Source organism: Vigna unguiculata, chromosome 11 (assembly GCF_037176805.1).
Source record: "Vigna unguiculata cultivar grain cowpea cultivar isolate G323 ecotype 2 chromosome 11, ASM3717680v1, whole genome shotgun sequence".
NCBI classification, from domain to species: domain Eukaryota; kingdom Viridiplantae; phylum Streptophyta; class Magnoliopsida; order Fabales; family Fabaceae; genus Vigna; species Vigna unguiculata.
This window is the reverse complement of record NC_140802.1, coordinates 46981974-47004730: the sequence shown is the minus strand read 5'-3', so window position 1 is coordinate 47004730 and position 22757 is coordinate 46981974. Positions and strand designations below refer to the sequence as shown.

Sequence of the window (22757 nt, the reverse complement as noted above, 5' to 3'; positions counted from 1 at the left end):
GTTGTTTTGAACATATGGATTGAATTTTGGTGAAAATTCTTGATTGAATTGTTATTGTGTTATATGTGACTTGGTGAAGGAATTTTCTAGTTTGGTGGTGTAGTGGTTTATACATGGTTGAGGTTACCTCATTCATGATCATTAACAAGCAAGTGTTAAATGCATATGTTATCCATGATCAAGGTGTTCATTAATTAGTGAAAAATTCAATTGATTATGTTTTAGTAAAAATCAAACATGAAACAATTAATAACTAGTTATGTTTTTAAAAAATATAAATAATGACACTTCAAATTAATTAAGTATAAGAGGTTAATATTTATAAATACTTCAACTTGGGTCACGTATCCATGTCTGACACGTGTATGTGTTTGATACTTGATGATACTTTAACGATACTTATCAGTGAAATAGCGAAGTGTCTAATTTATAAAGTTATAGTATAATACAATAAAATCTTTTAGTAATGACAAATTTTAGTGACAAAAAGTAATTAATAATTATGTAGTGACCAATTTAAATACCAATTTAAAAACTAAAAATTATTTGCAACTAAAATAGTTCAAAGAAATTATAATTGGTGTTTAAATTAATAATTAAAATAGTTTTTATTATGAATTAGTTTTTAAATTGGTCACTAACATTAATTACCAAAGTTTTTAACTACTAAAATAATTGGTCTTTAATTACGAAATTGGTTTCTAACATATTTTTTATTACTAAAATTAGTCTTATAGTAGTACTTTTATAATAAAAATAATTTATATTTTTATATTGACAAATTTAGTATATATAGTTTTAATTTTGGATTTACACAATAACAATCATATATTTATTATGTTTTTAAGAATTATTGTATATTTTTTAATATTCATATATCATGTATCTATCATATATCATATCCTATTATTTTCAAAATAAACACAATAAAGACGTAATAAAACAACTCAATCTCTTACGACTTAGGTATTATTCTATTCGATGTCATCTAATAACGACGAAACAAACTCAACACAGTTGTACTGTCATAAGTGTAAATATTCTGTAAATATTCTGAGCCAAAGGAGAAGAAGTTGCAATGCACATAGCAGGAAGGTGCCACGCTACTCACATTATGCACGGAGCCATGGTTGACGAGTTAATGCAAAAATTAAACCAGACCCTTCAACCCAACTCTTTATAAATTCTTCATTATTGCATTCACTTTTTATACTATACGCGACAATAAAGACAAATACGGTGCTTTCAAAGAAACCAATAATCAATCCGCAGCAGAAGAAGAGTAAGAGGAAAAAAGGGCGCAATCACAGCTAAAGAAGCTAAGAAGAAATGTGGAGGAAGAAGATGTGGTTGGGTTTGTGCAGTCTTTTGAAAGACTTGAAATTGGTTCGAGTGTTGGAGCTCGCACCAAAGAGCTGTGGAAAGATACCTTCTAACATCGGAAACTTGATGCACTTAAGGTACTTGAGAATAGACTCACAACATATAACGTTTGTTACGAGATGGTTGTTTAGGATCCGGTGAGAAGTACAAACCATCTCTCCCCTTGTACTCAATAAGCAAGCAACATCTCTGATAGAGAAAGGAACAAGTTAGTTATGATACAACCATAACAATGCATGAGGGTGTGGAAAGGAAGAACGGTTGCAAGCCGCAAGAACTTTTTCATCATGTTTACAAAATCAGGATCTCTCTATGTAACTCATTCAGACTATTAGGATAATATTTTAGTAGGAGCTAACTTTACATCGATTGTCTCAAAATTCAAGAAATAGTTTATTTAATTAATATGCAGGATATTAAATATATTAATATAAAATTAAAATATTGACGGTAATGAAAACTATTTCTTTCATATTAAAATATTTTTTAACTAGTTAACACAATAAAAATAGTATCCTCTTAAACATATGATATTTTTATTTTATTTTAAATTTGTTTGAAAATATTTTACAATATTACATCATATAAATAATGGAGTACATAATATAAAAAGTATAATTAAAATGATTCATCAATAAATAAAAATGATAAACAATGAAGTTCACGTTGTTACGGGGCATTATCCACCTTGGGATGATGAGAATGATTGGGGTATTTTAAATATTTACTTAGAAATTTGAGATCTATTGGTGTTTTATAAATAGTTAGTATTCATCTATTGAATATGATAACATATAATAATTTTAATTATGATTATTACTATTGTACTTATAAAATTTATTCTCTGAATTAATATTAAATATAATTAAAAAGTTATTAAATGTAATTAAAAAAAATACCAATTTGATTCAAGCAGAGGTTGGAGTGTTGCATTTACAATTTTAATTGGTTGGTCTTAGTAATCAAATATGTGTGTTAAAATTCATGTTTTCATTTTAGAATTTTGTATCTTGTGAAGTACAAGCAAGGTACATAAATAACCCGTGGAAGAGGAAAAACAGAGCATAATTAACAAAAATCAGTTACATAACCGTTACAACCAAGTTAAGTTTCCAAAGAAAATCTAATAAGAAAATAAATGCTAACTAAATTCAATTTTCAAAAATATGCTAACAGTTGGAAGGATGAAATTGATGTATAACATGTGACTACATAGATTATTCTATTGATGTATAACATTAACTAGTCACAAAATGTGGAAAAATAAATCAATATTACATATATATTATTCTATTGCATCTAATAACACGAGGCAACAAAGTGAACACGGTATCTTAAATATAAATATTCTAAGCCAAATGGGTACAAAGTGTAGTGCGTCTGAGCAATCTAAATGTTATACCGTGATAAATATTTCAATGATAACGAGAGGAAGATGCGATTATGAACTTACGGGGAAGGTTCAGTTGAACCCTGTTCATGGTTGATGCCAAGTCTTTGTAAATTCTTGATTGCAACCACTTTCCATAATATATATTATGATATTCTTTGGTACGTACTGCATTGGTTTTTCTGGTGCCTTAGTAAGTAACTCCCTCTTACTCTTCTTCCATCACCAACCACAAACACATAATCCAAGAACAGATCACTTAGCTCGCTGTAATGGCAGACAGTGTAGTTTCCTTTGTTTTGGATCATTTAGCCCAGCTTGTGGCACGCGAAGCTAACTTGTTGTATGGCGTGGAGGACAGGGTCCAGTCCCTCCAGTACGAACTTCAGAGGATGAAAGAGCTGCTCAGTAGCACAAAGAGCAAGAAGGGAATGGAACATACAGTGTTGAACCAAATCAGAGATGTGTCCCACTTAGCTGAGGATGTCATCGACACATTCGTGGCCAAAGTTTCCATTCACAAGAGGAGAACCATTATGGGGAGGATGCTCCTTGGCTTTGGCCAAGCAAAGTTGCTTCGCGATGTAGCAGAAAAAATAGACAAGATCAAAGCCACTCTCAAGGAAATACGCGACAACAAAAGCAAATATGATGCTTTCAAAGAAACCAATAATCAATCTGCAGCAGAAGAAGAGGAAGAGGAGGAGAAGGAAGGAGCAAAATCACTGCACAAGCTAAGAAGATATGTGGAGGAAGATGACGTGGTTGGCTTTGTTCATGACTCCAAGGATCTCATCAAGCGACTCCTGGAAGGTGGTTCAAATCGTAATGCTGTCTCGACCATTGGCATGGGGGGATTGGGGAAGACCACCCTTGCCCGAAAGGTCTATAACAGCACCCAGGTGAAGCAACACTTCAAGTGCCGTGCGTGGGTTTATGTGTCAAACGAGTGCAGAGTTAAGGAGCTTTTGCTTGGCCTTCTTAAAACCTAAAAGAAATAAACATAGCTCTTATTTTCAGATTTAACTTTAAAGTAATTTATACACCCAAAGAAAAACTGATCTAAACATAACCTATATGGTAACAAATGCAGAAATCAATATTAGCAGTTCTGAAGATAAATGCTCAATGTAATAATTCAGTAACTTTCTGAACTCCAACCTTCTCAAATTCAACATATCAGATCTTGCTATCAGTAACTTCCAAATACGAAATGAATGAATGTGGAAAATAAACATTTTTCAAACAATCCAGACTGCTCAGGGACGTAGAAACCACAACAGAAAAAGACAATAACAGTTTCTTTGCCTCCTCACCAAATCAAAATCTGACGGTACTAAGCATCACTAAATAAAAACTGCTACTACCCATAAATAAAGCAGTAATATGAAGTATTTTAAAAAGTAATATCGAATAAACAAAGAAGCCTATATCATTCAAAATGTGCAATAGAAGATATAAGACAAAAACTTTAACTAAGCATCCTATAAATAAAATTATAAAGGCAATAGAAGCACTAACAGTGTTTCAAACCACCATCACCACCTCTCTCTCGTTGTTCAAAGAATCAGAGCATGGAAGAAGGTACGAAGCAACACCAAAATCAAAATCAAGCATGGAGGGCAGCAACATGTCACTCCATCCATCGTCTCATCATTTATCTCCTTGATTGCCTCTTGCTAATGCAAAACAAATACACAATTACATCAATATATTTTATTCACGACACAAATTGCAACCAATTATTCCATATATTTCAAAATATCTAACTAGGAAGAAACTATTATGAGGTCCAAAACCATGAGGTTCCAATTCTAAAGTGAAGAATGCGTTTACATGTGTGTTGTATACTAAAGATCGGTTGGAATCTCATGTTTTTAAATCATTTAACAATTTCTCACTTAATAAAGCCAAGCATTTGAAAAGATAGAGTTAGATACTACCTCTGGATCTTTATTTTGTTTCACAACTACACACTTGGAAGCACTAATACTAGCACTTTTTAACAAGCTACGCGCACTGTAGTTTGATCTGGAGGTTCCATTTTGAGCACCTGTCGCATTAGACCCTGGAACATTTTCAATATCGTTCTGTTACTTACTTTCATCCTTGGGAGCACAAACTCTCTCTCTGTATAAAGTGAAATTGCATATAACTCCCACAGTACCATAGAAAAGGTTCACACACTTGTCTACCAATCTCATCTAAGAAAAGACACTAATAAACTGGACATAAGATTAAAATCCATGAGTAATAACAAATATGAAACCAACCAAATCTCCAAAAAACAAAAAAACAAGACAAATACTGTTTAATGTGTAAGTTGGTAATCCAGTATTTGAACATGTTGGACAAGTTTGAACCAAATGTTTAACCAAGACTTGCCTAGGTAAGGAGACATGTTGTCTCTGCAATGGAGTGCTTCGTTCACTGTTCCCATAATGCTCCTCAAGATGTGCAAACGGTCTCTTGAACCGATCAACCCCACTATGCAACAAGATAACATAGAATTACCAACTAATAACCAAAACAATGACAACTTAAATTTCAAAGAACCTCTGCACTCCTGGACAAACACAAATGAAAACAAAAACTATGAAGCAATTTATAGATTTGGATTGAATCTTTATTTCACTACCCAGCTGCTACTGTTATGCACCAGAAAAAAGAACCAATCAAAGCTTTAAAACTCCAAACATGTTGAATACAGGTCAAACATATCAACCAAGAAGTATTCATTCAAACATCAGTTTATAAATCAGCACAAAAAACCTCACAGTCAGTGTATAACTCATCCTCTCATGTGTTTCAGGCTAGTGTTTATCTCTCAGCAAAGCACATCACGAATTAGCTATAGCATAGGCTTGAAGAGCCTCTAACACACTACTCATCATCAATATAACTCAAGATCAATAGGACTTATTTTCAGCTTGTAATGTGGCAAAGGTAAAGGGTAAGATATGGAAAAGGATTCAAGGCTAAGCACTAAAGAGAAGTGAAGGAACAATGGGGAGAAATTTGAAAAAATCAAGTGTAAGGTCATGCTCCTCAAGACATCACACAGATTCAGACATCACTCTCTTACTTTCATTTTTTCCCTTCTCATTCTCTATTTTTTCTTTTTTTGTTTTTCTCTCTTTTCAGGTACAATCAAACAATTCATTTTTCTTTTTTTTTTTCTTTCTCAAGCCACTTTCAAACTTTTCAGCACATTACAAATGATCTCTGTAAGGCCCACTTACATTGTTGCCCTTATTTTAAAAGGCTACCCAAAATCAGTTGGGCCTAGGGCTAGCCCAAAGGGAAACTAGGCCCTAAGTCAGCCCTAACACACTCATTCTACTCACTTTCAGAAACAACCCCCTCTTCCTTAGAGTTGCAGTCGTCTCTCTCTGCTAGGGTTTGTTACGTCAAGCAAGTTCGAACTCAGTTCATTTTTTCCACATAAGTTGTTCCCTCATCCCGTGCTGGCATTTTTCCTGCTACTGTTACTTTGGGTAACTTATGTCCCTAATGTCCCTAACATACTACATTTGAGTAAGAAATGAAAACTTCACTTTAAACAACAAAAGAAATACTAAGCAAACTGTCTAGCAAGTTTAAAACATAAAAAATGAACCTAAAACCAGGATTACCTACTCAAAATACAATGGAAATCACAACATCATATATGCAAATAGGAAATCTCAATAAAAAGGAAAAGAGAACCATAATGTAACTCTACAAGGATCGTCTTCAAAAATTGGACTGCACTGTTATTAGTTACGTGAATCAACCTATAACTCCTGTATGATCAAACTTAAAACCAAATCAAACAAAAGTGAAGTATTAGTTTAGTTAGTAAATTGTAGAAAGTCAGTGAAAAGTTAATAAAAAGGAGACGTGCCAGTAAACATGTTAATAAAACTAAAACAACAAACTAAATCTAAATCTAAATTGAGAACACTTTTAGGATCAAAAAGTTGCTTTTAGAACCAACCACACCATCGGTCAAATCTAATTTAACCCTAACTGCAACACGAAGTGGAACAACACACCTAACTATACAAAAACCTGCTCTTGAACCTGTGACCGTTAATATTCCAAAAATTAACCATTACCCTCAAAAATTCACTCTGAAGGGAGGTCACGCCTAGCAACATTCGATGCAAATTAAGAAAGTAAAATATGAAAGCAACATACCACAACACAACACACAACTCAAAACTGAAAAACACACACCACAACACCCTAAGCACAACACTTCGTGTATCCTGAGCAAATTGTCGATAATCTCAACGTACAAAGACATGGACAGATAGAAGCCCTACACTCTTGTACTAGGTGCCATTATCCAAAACCCTGACCCCTAAAACATGACACAACGCACACAACAAAACAAAGGACACAACAAACAACTAAAAACACATGGCTAATAATACACAACACATAACTCAAAACACAAAAATACACACCACAACACCCCATGAACCATAAGCAAATTGTCCATCATCTCAATGTAAAAAAAATAAGTATGGACAGATAGATGCCCTATACTTTTGTATTAGGCGCGATTATCGAAAACCCTAACTCTTAAATCCCCCCTTACCCGTAACACCCCCTCCCCCCAAACCCCCATAACACATAACACAACTAATAACACATAACAATCAACACACAAGTAATAACACTCAACACAACACACAACACACGACACACAACTCAAAACACAAAATCACACACCATAACACCCCAAGCACAATACAAACATGAACCCTAAGCAAATTGTCAGTTATCTCAACGTATAAAGACTGAGCATGGACAGATGCCCAATACTTTTATATTAGGCTTCTTTATCGTAATCCAACCACCTAAGCATAACATTACTCGTATAAGGTCAGACAATTATTAACTTGAAACAAATTGACATGAAAATAACATTAGATGACTAATCATTCATTGCTGCAATTGAAGAAATTGTTTGCCCTGGGGAGCCATGAGACATCAATGCCAATAAGGGTGGGTGCACATGAAAAAATAACGTTGGAAATACCCCGTTCAACGTATAATATGCATTAAGGCCACCAATCTACACCTTAAATAAAAAAACAACGATACGAGAAAGAAAGTTACATCATAAATAACATATACAACTAATTATATTTAAAGGAAACTTACAATTGCTTTCCTTTGACCACAGTTCAAAAGATATCTCACAAATCCTCAAACATCACATACGAACAAAAATTCAACCACTGGATAATGTTAGAGAATAAATCCAATCAATAAAAAAATCATATCTTTCAACTAAGTACTTAAAATTTTATATCGAAGGATGAATTAAACACCTTATTATTGAAGTTTCATCACTCATTTCTTGGATTGAAGCCTTCTCCCTCTCATATCTCCAACTGAAAATAATTTCAAATTGAACAAAACATTAATAACAACAAACGAAACTATGGCTCAAATTTCAATTTTCTTAAACAACGAAAAATTAATATAGTTAAGATTAGTGGTGCATGATAAATTTTACAGAATAGTCGAATACTTTAAAAACACTTTACTTTAGGAGCTTATAATACTTGACATTGTACTTCAGTAAAGTCAAAATGGATAGAAATAGAGTAATTACTAAGTAGAGGTTGAGAACCATAACTGCTTCGACTCAATGCCTGTAATAACAAAAACAATACAAATATGACAATAATGACTGTGGAAACACAGGAAAAAAGTACAAAAAGTCGACGTTTGCCTTGTAGTGTTGAATTCAAGCCACCAAGCTACACCACATAAAAAATAATTGATTGATAAAAAAATCTCTATCATAAAGGACAAATAAAACATATACGACTGATAATATTACAAGAAATAGGTAATTGAATGTAACATAATACCTTAAGAATGATCTTCAACCAAAAGATTAGTAAAATATTGATTATTAACATTCAAGGGTGAGAAATGGATAGAAATAGAATAATTACTAAGTAAAGGTTGAGAACCATAACTGCTTCGACTCAATGCCTGCAATAACAAAAGCAATACAAACATGGCAATAATGATGGTGGAAACACAGGAAACAAGTACAGAAAGTCGACATTTACCTTGTAGTGTTGAATTCAAGCCACCAAGCTACACCACATAAAAAATAATGAAATGATAAAGAAATCTCTATCATAAAGGACAAATACAACATATACGACTGATAATATTACAAGAAATAGGTAATTGAATGTAACATAATACCTTAAGAATGATCTTCAACCAAAAGATTAGTAAAATATTGATTATTACCATTCAATGATGAGAAATGGATAGAAATAGAATAATTACTAAGTAGAGGTTGAGAACCATAACTGCTTCGACTTAATGCCTGCAATAGCAAAAGAATTACAAACATGGCAATAATGATGGTGGAAACACAAGAAACAAGTACAGAAAGTCGACGTTTGCCTTGTAATGTTGAATTCAAGCCACCAAGCTACACCACATAAAAAATAATGAAATGATAAAGAAATCTCTATCATAAAGGACAAATAGAACATATACGACTGACAATATTACAAGAAATAGGTAATTGAATGTAACATAATACCTTAAGAATGATTTTCAACCAAAATATTAGTAAAATATTGATTATTAACATTAAATGGTGAGAAATGAATAGAAATAGAATAATTTCAAAGTAGAGGTTAAGAACCATAACTGCTTTGACTCAATGCCTGCAATAGCAAAAGCAATAGCAAAATCAATACAAACATGGCAATAATGATGGTGGAAACACAGGTAACAAGTACAGAAAGTCGACGTTTGCCTTGTAGTGTTGAATTCAAGCCACCAAGCTACACCACATAAAAAATAATGAAATGATAAAAAAATATCTATCATAAAGGACAAATACAACATATACGACTGATAATATTACAAGAAATAGGTAATTGAATGTAACATAATACCTTAAGAATGATTTTCAACCAAAATATTAGTAAAATATTGATTATTAACATTAAATGGTGAGAAATGGATAGAAATAGAATAATTACAAAGTAGAGGTTGAGAACCATAACTGCTTCGACTCAATGCCTGCAATAGCAAAAGCAATAGCAAAATCAATACAAACATGGCAATAATGATGGTGGAAACACAGGTAACAAGTACAGAAAGTCGACGTCTGCCTAGTAGTGTTGAATTCAAGCCACCAAGCTACACCACATAAAAAATAAATGATTGATAAAAAAATCTCTATCATAAAGGACAAATACAACATATACGACTGATAATATTACAAGAAATAGGTAATTGAATGTAACATAATACTTTAAGAATGATCTTCAACCAAAAGATTAGTAAAATATTGATTATTAACAATCAATGGTGAGAAATGGATAGAAATAGAATAATTACTAAGTAGAGGTTAAGAACCATAACTGCATCGACTCAATGCCTGCAATAACAAAAGCAATATAAACATGGCAATAATGATGGTAGAAACAGAGGAAACAAGTACAGAAAGTCACCAAGCTACACCACATAAAAAATAATGAAATGATAAAAAAATCTCTATCATAAAAGACAAATACAACATATACGACTGATAATATTACAAGAAATAGGTAATTTAATGTAACATAATACCTTAAGAATGATCTTCATCCAAAAGATTAGTAAAATATTGATTATTACCATTCAATTGTGAGAAATGGATAGAAATAGAATAATTACTAAGTTGAGGTTGAGAACCATAACTGCTTCGACTCAATGCCTGCAATAACAAAAGCAATACAAACATGGCAATAATGATGGTGGAAACACAGAAAAATAGTACAGAAAGTCGACATTTACTTTGTAGTGTTGAATTCAAGCCACCAAGCTACACCACATAAAAATTAATGAAATGATAAAGAAATCTCAATCAAAAAGGACAAATACAACATATACGATTGATAATATTACAAGAAAAAGGTAATTGAATGTAACATAATACCCTAAGAATGATCTTCAATCAAAAGATTAGTAAAATATTGATTATTCACATTCAATGGTGAGAAATGAATAAAAATAGAATAATTACTAAGTAGAGGTTGAGAACCATAACTGCTTCGACTTAATGTCTGCAATAACAAAACCAATACAAACATGGCAATAATAATGGTGGAAACACAGGAAACAAGTACAGATAGTCGACATTTACTTTGTTGTGTTGAATTCAAGCCACCAAGCTACACCACATAAAAAATAATGAAATGATAAAGAAATCTCTATCATAAAGGACAAATACAACATATACGACTGACAATATTACAAGAAATAGGTAATTGAATGTAACATAATACTTTAAGAATGATCTTCAACCAAAAGATTAGTAAAATATTGATTATTAACATTCAACGGTTAAAAATGGATAGAAATAGAATAATTACAAAGTAGAGGTTGAGAACCATAACTGCTTCGACTCAATGCCTGCAATAACAAAACCAATACAAACATGGCAATAATGATGGTGGAAACACAGGAAACAAGTACAGAAAGTCGACATTTACCTTGTAGTGTTGAATTCAAGCCACCAAGCTACACCACATAAGAAATAATGAAATGATAAGGAAATCTCTATCATAAAGGACAAATACAACATATACGACTGATAATATTACAAGAAATAGGTAATTTAAGGTAACATAATACCTTAAGAATGATCTTCAACCAAAAGATTAGTAAAATATTGATTATTACCATTCAACAGTGAGAAATGGATAGAAATAGAATAATTACTAAGTAGAGGTTGAGAACCATAACTGCTTCGACTTAATGCCTGCAATAGCCAAAGAATTACAAACATGGCAATAATGATGGTGGAAACACAATAAACAAGTACAGAAAGTCGACGTTTGCCTTGTAATTTTGAATTCAAGCCACCAAGCTACACCACATAAAAAATATTTGATTGATAAAAAAGTCTCTATCATAAAAGACAAATACAACATATACGACTGATAATATTACAAGAAATAGGTAATTTAATGTAACATAATACCTTAAGAATGATCTTCAACCAAAAGATTAGTAAAATATTGATTATTACCATTCAATGGTGAGAAATGGATAGAAATAGAATAATTACTAAGTAGAGGATGAGAACCATAACTGCTTCGACTTAATGCCTGCAATAGTAAAAGAATTACAAACATGGCAATAATGATGGTGGAAACACAGGAAACAAGTACAGAAAGTCGACGTTTGCCTTGTAATGTTGAATTCAAGCCACCAAGCTACACCACATAAAAAATAATTGATTGATTAAAAAATCTCTATCATAAAAGGCAAATACAACATATAGGACTGATAATATTACAAGAAATAGGTAATTTAATGTAACATAAAACCTTAAGAATGATCTTCAACCAAAAGATTAGTAAAATATTGATTATTAACATTAAATGGTTAGAAATGAATAGAAATAGAATAATTACTAAGTAGAGGTTGAGAACCATAACTGCTTGGACTTAATGCCTGCAATAGCAAAAGAATTACAAACATGGCAATAATGATGGTGGAAACACAGGAAACAAGTACAGAAAGCCACCAAGCTACACCACATAAAAAATAATGAAATGATAAAGAAATCTCTATCATAAAGGACAAATACAACATATACGACTGATAATATTACAAGAAATAGGTAATTGAATGTAACATAATACCTTAAGAATGATCTTCAACCAAAAGATTAGTAAAATATTGATTATTACCATTCAATGGTGAGAAATGGATAGAAATAGAATAATTACTAAGTAGAGGTTGAGAACCATAACTGCTTCGACTTAATGCCTACAATAGCAAAAGAATTACAAACATGGCAATAATGATGGTGGAAACACAAGAAACAAGTACAGAAAGTCGACGTTTGCCTTGTAATGTTGAATTCAAGCCACCAAGCTACACCACATAAAAAATAATTGATTGATAAAAAAATCCCTATCATAAAAGACAAATACAACATATACGACTGATAATATTACAAGAAATAGGTAATTTAATGTAACATAAAACCTTAAGAATGATCTTCAACCAAAAGATTAGTAAAATATTGATTATTAACATTAAATGGTTAGAAATGAATAGAAATTGAATAATTACTAAGTAGAGGTTGAGAACCATAACTGCTTGGACTTAATGCCTGCAATAGCAAAAGAATTACAAACATGGCAATAATGATGGTGGAAACACAGGAAACAAGTACAGAAAGCCACCAAGCTACACCACATAAAAAATAATGAAATGATAAAAAAATCTCTATCATAAAAGACAAATACAACATATACGACTGATAATGTTACAAGAAATAGGTAATTGAATGTAACATAATACCTTAAGAATGATCTTCAACTAAAAGATTAGTAAAATATTGATTATTACCATTCAATTGTGAGAAATGGATAGAAATAGAATAATTACTAAGTTGAGGTTGAGAACCATAACTGCTTCGACTCAATGCCTGCAATAACAAAAGCAATACAAACATGGCAATAATGATGGTGGAAACACAGGAAAATAGTACAGAAAGTCGACATTTACCTTGTAGTGTTGAATTCAAGCCACCAAGCTACACCACATAAAAATTAATGAAATGATAAAGAAATCTCAATCAAAAAGGACAAATACAACATATACGATTGATAATATTACTAGAAATAGGTAATTGAATGTAACATAATACCCTAAGAATGATCTTCAACCAAAAGATTAGTAAAATATTGATTATTCACATTCAATGGTGAGAAATGAATGGAAATAGAATAATTACTAAGTAGAGGTTGAGAACCATAACTGCTTCGACTTAATGCCTGCAATAACAAAAGCAATACAAACATGACAATAATAATGGTGGAAACACAAGAAACAAGTATAGAAAGTCGACATTTACCTTGTAGTGTTGAATTCAAGCCACCAAGCTACACTACATAAAAAATAATGAAATGATAAAGAAATCTCTATCATAAAGGACAAATACAACATATACGACTGATAATATTACAAGAAATAGGTAATTGAATGTAACATAATACCTTAAGAATGATCTTTAACCAAAAGATTAGTAAAATATTGATTATTAACATTCAATGGTGAAAAATGGATAGAAATAGAATAATTACTAAGTAGAGGTTGAGAACCATAACTACTTCGACTCAATGCCTGCAATAGCAAAAGCAATACAAACATGGCAATAATGATGGTGGAAACACAGGAAACAAGTACAAAAAGTCGACGTTTGCCTTGTAGTGTTGAATTCAAGCCACCAAGCTACACCACATAAAAAATAATGAAATGATAAAAAAATTTCTATCATAAAAGACAAATACAACATATACGACTGATAATATTACAAAAAATAGGTAATTGAATGTAACATAATACCTTAAGAGTGATCTTTAACCAAAAGATTAGTAAAATATTTATTATTACCATTCAATGGTGAGAAATGGATAGAAATAGAATAATTACAAAGTAGAGGTTGAGAACCATAACTGCTTCGACTCAATGCCTGCAATAGCAAAAGCAATACAAACATGGCAATAATGATGGTGGAAACACAGGAACCAAGTACCAAAAGTCGACGTTTGCCTTGTAATGTTGAATTAAAGCCACCAAGCTACACCACATAAAAAATAATGAAATGATAAAGAAATATCTATTATAAAGGACAAATACAACATATATGACTGATAATATTACAAGAAATACGTAATTGAATGTAACATAATACCTTAAGAATGATCTTCAACCAAAAGATTAGTAAAATATTGATTATTAACATTCAATGGTGGAGCCAAACACTAGGTTACAATTCCCACTTCTGCAAGTATCTGATTCTTCACTGATCTTATCAGTTCAATTAATTCTCAGCAATAATGAACTGGAACAATTCCACAATGAAAATAAAATAAACTCACAATAAAGACCAAAATTTCTTGTATCATGAATTAGGAAACAAAATGCAAAATCCAAGGAAGTTCAGAGTCCATGAATTTAACTTTCACCATTCTAACCTGAAGTGTGAAAACTTTTTTTACACAGATCTTCTTCAATTATATTGCAAGATGGTTCAATCACCTATAACAATGAAGAAATGAAAAATGTAGTAAGATCATAATAACTTAAGTCAGCATGTAATTTTGGAACTTACAATTCATTTCCTTCGACCACAGTTCGAAAGATCTCTTACAGATCCTTGAAAAATGCTAATCACAACCCACTTTTAATGTTTGCTTGATTAGAATAATGGCCAGAGAAAGAGTTCGAAAATAAAAATCATAATCTTTAACAAGGAACACAAAATTTTGGATCAGAAGTTGTATGAAACACCTTATTATTGAAAATCCAACTTCCATTGCTTGGATCTACACATCCTCCCCTTCTCCAACTGAATGCAATTTCAAATTCAACAAAACTCTAATAAGAACAACAAACGAAACTACATGTCAAATTACAATTTATAGTAAGAAAATAATACCCTAAGTCAGCATGTAATTCTGGATCTTACAATTCCTTTCCTTCGACCACTCTTCAGAAGATCTACAAATCCTCGAACACCACATCCTTTAAAAATGTTAATCACAAACCATTGTTCATGTTTTGTTAGCTAGAATAATGCCTAGAGAAAGAGTTCAGTAAAAAAAATCATAATATTGAACAAAGGACATAAAAAGTTGGATCAAAAGTTGAATTAAACCTCTTATTATTGAAAATTCAACTCCCATTTCTCGGATTGAAGTCCTCCCCATCTCGAATCTGCAACTAAACGCAATTTCAAATTCAACACGATGTTGATAACAGCAACAAGCAAACTACATCTCAAATTACAGTTTTTGTAAGACAAAGAAATATACAAATAAATAAGAATGATAGTTCATGACAAAAACTACATAGTTCTCACATAAGAAAAAAATAATTTACCTTACGAACTCGTAAAACTTGATCTTCTACTCCAGTAAAGCAAAAATGATATAATTATGCTTGTACATAATACTCAAACAATTAAAAGATAATGTATCTTAAGAACCTATAATATTTAACATTTTACGTCAATAAAGCAAAAATAAATATAAAAGCAGAATTACGAAGTCTAGGTTTAAAACCACAATTATTTCGAGTAAATGTCGGAAACAACAAAAATAATGAAAACATGACAATGAAAACCTATAACGCTAATTACTAACCCGTAACCCCTAAATCCCTAACCCCTAACACCTAACCCCTATATCATAAATTATAGGCTCTGTGCACAACACACCAAACATAACATAACACAAGAAAGTAGACAACACACAACTAACAATAAAGAACACACAACACACGACAAAGCACACAACACATAACACAATTAATAACACATAACACATGATACACAACGCAAAAAAGAAAAACACACACCACCACACCCCATGAACCATAAGCAAATTATCAATCATCTCAATGTACAAAGATTGAGTATGTACACATAGATGTCCTATACTTTTGTATTAGGCACCATTATTGAAAGCCATAACCCCCTAAATACCCCTAACTCCTAAATTTCTAAACCATAAATCCTCCTAACTTATAAATCCTTCTAATCCCTAAATGCCCCAACCCCTAAATAACGATAACTCATAAATCATAGATGATACACTCTACGCATAAAACACAAAAGTTGAAACAACGAAAAAAACACAGCAGACGGCACATGCAGCACACGTCAGCCTGCAACCAACAGACATCACAACACACAACATAGAACAAACAACACACAGCAAATAACACGCAACATGCAAAACACAACACACAATACACAATACACAATTAATAACAAACAACACATAACCCAAAACTTAAAACTGAAAAACACACACCACAACGAAACAAAACATAAGACACACAAAACATAACACAACTCAACAAAACAAACAACATAGAACTAATAACAAAGAACACACAACACACGACAAAGCACACAACACACAACACAAAGCACACAACTAATAACACATATCACACAATACACAATGTAAAATAGAGAAACGCACATCATAACACCACAAAAACAACAACTCATGAACCCCAAGCAAATTGTCAATCATCTCAATGTACAACGACTGAGTATGGACACATAGGCTTTGTGCACAACACACAAAACATAACAATAACACAACAAAGAAGACAACACAACACTAATAATAAAGAACGCACAACACACGACAAAACACACAATACACAACACAATTAGTAACACATAACACACAATACACATCGCAAAAAAGAAAAACACACACCACCACACCCCCATGAAACTTAAGCAAATTGTCAATCATCTCAATGTACAAAGACTGAGTATGTAAACATAGATGTCTTATACTTTTGTATTAGGCGCCATTATTGAAAGCCCTAACCCCTTAAATCCTGCTAACTCCTAAATGTCTAAACCATAAATCCTCCTAATTCCTAATCCCTCAACCCCTAAATAACCATAACTCATAAATCATAAATAATACGCTCTGCGCATAACACACAAAAGTCGACATAACGAAAAAAACACAACAGACGGCACATGCGACACACCTCAGCTTACAGCCAACAGACAACACAACACACAATGTACAACACACAACACAGCTAATAACACACAACACACAAAACACAACACACAACCCACAAGTAATAACAAACAACACAAAACTCAAAACTGAAAAACACACACCACAACGCAACAAAACATAACACAACTCAACAAAGCAGACAACACAGAACTAATAACAAAGAACACACAACACATAGCACACAACACAATTAATAACACACAAGTAATAACAAACAACACAACCCAAAACTCAAAACTGAAAAAGTCACACCACAACGCAACAAAACATAACACACACAAAACATAACACAACTCAACAAAGCAAACAATTAATAACAAAAAACACACAACACACGACAAAGCACACAACATAGAGCACACAACTATTAACACATAACACACAATGCACAACGTAAAATAGAAAAACGCACACCATAACACCACAAACACAACAACTCATGAACCCAAAGCAAATTGTCAACCATATCAATGAACATAGACTAAGTATGGACACTTAGGCTCTGTGCACAACACACAAAACATAACATAACACAACAAAGTAGACAACACACAACTAATAATAAAGAACGCACAACATACGACAAAGCACACAGCACACAACACAATTAATAACACATAACACACAATACACAACGCAAAAAAGAAAAACACACACCACCACACCTCATGAACCCTAAGCAAATTGTCAATCATCTTAATGTACAAAGACTGAGTATGTACACATAGATGTCATATACTTTTGTATTAGGCACCATTATCGAAAACCCTAACCCCTAAAACATAGATGATAGGCTCTGTTCACAACGCACAAAACACGGCGCACAGCGCACAACACACAACACCTCATGATACCTAAACAAATTGTCAATCATCTCAATATACGGAGACTGAGAATGGACAAATGCGCTAGTCTTTCATTAGGGGTCATTATCGATAACCAACCACCTAAGCATAACAACATTACTCATATAAGGTTAGACAATTATTGGTTCGAAACAAATAAACATAAAAACAACATAAGACCAATAATCAATCACCGTCGCTATAATTGATGGAATTTTTTGCCCTGAGAAGCCATGAGACATCATGCCTATAAGGGTGGGAGCACACGAACAGGGATGGACAAATCATGTTCAAAGTATAAAATTGCATTCAGACCACCCATCTGTACCATAAATAAAAAGTGCATAAAATGTAATAATAAAAGTAAATTCATACAGTAATTACAACAGTGGCCAGCTTTATTGCCATAATTCCTTTACTGCATCTAAATAATTATCTTTTATGGAGAAAATTAGGTTTTTTAGTGTTTCATGTGTGCAAGGACATTTTTTTATAGTGAATATAAAGTTGTGGTCCGAAACTTAAACTTGTATTTCTTACATAAATCTTATCTCAATTCTATTGCATCCTTGTGATTTCCTCGTTTGCTTAATTTCATAATCAATTCTCGATGTCAACAATTCTTTTTCCTATTATTTCATATTAAATTATGATAATTACAAAACTAAACACAAGTTCCCCGTTAATTTGATATTATTACTTGACATCAATTTTGTACTTCCGATTTTTATGCATCATTATCAAAACATGAATTTTGATCAAACTCAACATCCAAATCTCAAAGTTGCGGAATTAAAACAAAATGCAACACATTTAATCAAATTAACATCTACTATATTTGTTTTTCTCAAAAACAAATATTAATTCAGTTGTTTAAAAAAAGAAAAATGACCTACCTCCCTGGGCAATATAATTAGAGAGGACATAAGTTCTGCTGGATGATCTTCTCCATCTCCACCCGCTCGAACTTTTCCGGGAGTTGCATCCAGAACCCAAGTCTTCAAATAGCAAAGTAACAAGAATGAAATAGTTCAAAAGATTAATAGATAACAAAGATTCAAATTAAACTAAATAAACACACCATCAACAAGTACTTAATCTACAACCATCACTTGAGTATACAATAAATAAAAATCTATTTAAACTAATTTCTACAACTTTAAAGAAGTAAAAAAAAAAAACTAAACCTGAGATTAACCGCTGCAAACTATAAAGGAACCAAAATCTAGCATGTGCAAAAACTAAACTAAAAACTAGTTGTCAAAATTGAATCTTACAACTTTCTGGACAATTAAAGCGGCAAAATTCAACTTTAAAGGTAGCTTTGGTGTTCATTTTTTATCGTTGTAGCATAGTGTTAACATTACAGGTAGTTTTGCACATATGTTGATAATATATATACATGACTGAATCTCATTCATAATTTAGATGACTTATCTTTCCAACATAGTCACCTTATTATTCTTAATGAATTAATTTATGCCTACAATATAATCTAGGGCATACGTTGTTCTAGTCCACAGGGCAATCTTGAATCATCAAATTATTAAACAAGTTGAATATGAATTCATATAATATAAAATACTCAGGCTGGTGAAATCCAAAAAATACACAAATACATTATGCAAGTGGAACTAAAATTGTACCTCACCAGTTCTCTTCTTGTGGAAGATTACGACTGTAGAATGGAAACTCTAAGAGAAAGGCTGTTTTGAACCATGCCGGTAAGTTCCCATAGACTGATGGTGGCAATGGAATTAAAGGGCTGAAAATGATTTAGCTTAGTCACTTTTTTCTAAACGACAAAGCAACAAAAACCTCATGCCATTCTCCTTACTAAAACAGAAAATAAATAATAAAATGGAGGTAAACTAACCTTGTTCTTTCTTGTATATGCTATACCCATCTACGTTACCAAACTTCTTATCTGCCAAATCTTGTCTCCATCATGCAATTCATCATCAAGAAAGCCAAGAAATTATACCATACTTTTGATAAAATAATAGGTAAGAAGCAAACCTCGAGCAGCGGAATGCCACTGACAAAAAGAAGCAAGAATGTGAGAAAGATCAGTCCAATGATTACCAGCCATTCAGCACCCTCCAGTATAGGTGTAGATGCCAGAAAAATCCCCCACCAAAGCAATATCTAAGTTAAGCATTCATGACCCATCAAGGTTTTACGTTAGTTTTCTAACAAAATAAGAAATATTGTCAGAACATTGAAACCCCTATAAATACCAAAATGACCCAGTAGCCAAGCAGCAAAAGAAAAGAGAGAAATTATCAATTTAGTTTATCTTATATAGAAGAGCCAGATAGCGGGAAGAAAAGATAAGTTCCAATGGATATTACCCAGAACTGGTTAGTCCTTACCAACTGAAAGAACTAGTCTTGATGCCGAAAATCCCATTTTTTTGTAATTAAAGTGAAGCTATAACTTTCTACCTTAGTGCCGGTATTGGAACTGCAGATTCTTTATGACTGGACGGGTTCGACCTCTTGCTTCTCAATGTCATGGAATGGATAGGTGATGTTTCCAACCGGGAAAGACGAAAAAGAAAAAAGAAATAAAATAAGAGCGGGTGAAGGAGCTCTATGCACATTTTCATGGAAATAGCTATATCTTGAGAAGAAAGAAATAGAGTTTAAGATTAATAGAGAAAGGCAATATTAAAAAGAAGAAAGAAAATAGAGTTTGAGATTAATAGAGAAAGATAATATTAAAAAGAGTAAATAGAGTAAATAAAAAATATTGTTTGATATTGTGATTAACAATATCTAACAATATCTTAATAATATCAAATAATATCTAAAAAATATATAATATCCCAAGTCACAATTTATCATTGGTTGAAATTTATTTGAAATCATCAAATTTTGTCTGTCTCATTTCTAATATTATAAGCTTTACTTTTGATTTTGTAGTTTCCAACAAATTTTGACCAATAGTAGAGTGATTCAGAAAGTGTGGCTAGCAGTCTCTGTATAATAAAAAAAGTTATACTCATATATTGATATTATTTATTTCAAAATATAATTTAATTTAAAATTTATATTTATTTTATCCTACAATACAATTAATCGATAAGTTTATCAAATGAGAGCTCACATATTATATCATAAGCTAGACTTGAACCTTACTCAATGAGTTGAAAAAGAAAAACCTATTTCAAAAAGCTACACAGTAAAAGTTGTTGAAATAAGCTAAAAGAGCTTATTAGAATAATCCTAGCTGAATTCAAAAATTCAATAAAACTTACTGTACATTCTTCCATATACAACCCTGCAATACCAAAATATTTTCGTTTGAAAGCAATACTAGCACTTACCTCATAAAAATAGTTAGGATGACGAGAATATTTTGAGACTCCAACATTACACTACCTCCCTCTATTTTCTGATGATCTTTTGAAATTCAGCTTTTGTTGATCTGCTGTACCTTCCACAATAAAACCGACAGCCCACAAAATCCAACCTATTATATCCACAACATGTAGAAAGGGATTTTTGTCGCTTGCATTAACCAATGTGACCAGTAAACTCACAGTCCACACCTATAATCACAAATTGGTCATTGAACAACTATGTCGCTTGCATTAACCAATGTGACCAGTAAACTCACAGTCCACACCTATAATCACAAATTGGTCATTGAACAACTATGCAAGTTACACGCCAAACAGTGCAGTATAATATAAAAGAGCTCCAATTAAAAGGGAATTTTACAAAAATAAACAACAGCAATACAATATGGTAGTCATATCATACGTTCATGTTCTGGCAAACTAAAGAGAAAAGAACCCATTCAATTCAAGAATATAAAGTTAAAGATGAAATGGAACATTCTTCATCTGACAATGTAAAAGGTGATAGATGAAAAGAAAAAGAATTTGGAATGAAAGTTGTCCAAATGGTATGAGATATATGGGACAAACCACATATAATTCAATAAAGTTATACTACTCAATGCTCTACAGAAGTACCTACAATGCTACCACCACAAATTTATCAAGATGCATTGCAAGAAAAGCACACAAGACATCATTCAATCGTATTACATAGACTTATACATATACATACCTGAATAACAGGAAAAGCGCCAGGCGAATTCCCCATATCCCAACAAACAACATCAGGATTATCTGAAAAGAGTGAGTTTATTCAAGATCGATAGGAACTCAGGTAGGAGAATAAAGATTGTTTTGTAATTGTCAATTATAATTTGTTTTAGCCTGATAATTCAAAATACACAAAAAGAGAAGGATACATTAGATTACCTGTCGAAAATACCACGATCCTTTGATCACCAGTGTCAATACAGCAATTGTAATGAAATTCGTGCTTCCTTCAAAGAGAAATTGATGGCAGAACGATTTGAACAACCACTTTGTTTTATTCATTAAAAAAACAATAAAATATACTAGCCACTTCTTTGTTTATTACCAGAACAGACTAGAATAGTAGTTACCTTTTGAAATCAAGGAAAAGGTCAAAGTGCAGTAAAGAATAAGGATGCCGGAAAAATCAG

At 32.1% G+C, this 22757-nt stretch overlaps 2 protein-coding genes across 9 annotated transcripts; one reads left to right on the top strand and one right to left on the bottom strand.

Annotated features, from left to right (window-relative positions):
- Window positions 1–2573: 2573 nt before the first annotated feature.
- On the bottom strand, window positions 2574–22716 carry LOC114169327 (uncharacterized). Of its 8 annotated transcripts, none has more exons than XM_085668511.1 (18): window positions 22698–22716; window positions 22507–22574; window positions 22310–22371; window positions 20247–21860; window positions 20104–20154; window positions 19874–19992; window positions 19124–19225; window positions 15480–15544; window positions 15261–15346; window positions 15113–15170; window positions 14797–14860; window positions 14514–14663; window positions 8737–14399; window positions 8388–8427; window positions 8101–8163; window positions 5159–5260; window positions 4717–4841; window positions 4295–4452 (listed from the first exon to the last, which is right to left on the bottom strand). In XM_085668511.1, exons 13-17 carry the CDS (start codon window positions 8801–8803, stop codon window positions 4835–4837), a joined length of 279 nt encoding a protein of 92 aa, XP_085524637.1. In that variant the 5' UTR covers window positions 8804–14399; window positions 14514–14663; window positions 14797–14860; window positions 15113–15170; window positions 15261–15346; window positions 15480–15544; window positions 19124–19225; window positions 19874–19992; window positions 20104–20154; window positions 20247–21860; window positions 22310–22371; window positions 22507–22574; window positions 22698–22716; the 3' UTR covers window positions 4295–4452; window positions 4717–4834. The 8 variants fall into 8 exon arrangements, with proteins under 8 accessions (XP_085524636.1, XP_085524637.1, XP_085524638.1 ...); XM_085668512.1 differs by adding an exon at window positions 7931–8007 and having other exon boundaries at window positions 8388–14399; window positions 15113–15199; window positions 15291–15346; XM_085668516.1 differs by adding an exon at window positions 7931–8007 and having other exon boundaries at window positions 8388–14399; window positions 15113–15199; window positions 15291–15322.
- On the top strand, window positions 3046–3792 carry LOC114169323 (putative disease resistance protein At1g50180). The gene has a single exon (XM_028054432.2). The coding sequence runs from the start codon at window positions 3046–3048 to the stop codon at window positions 3763–3765; it is 720 nt and encodes a 239-aa protein (XP_027910233.1). The 3' UTR covers window positions 3766–3792.
- Window positions 22717–22757: the final 41 nt, after the last annotated feature.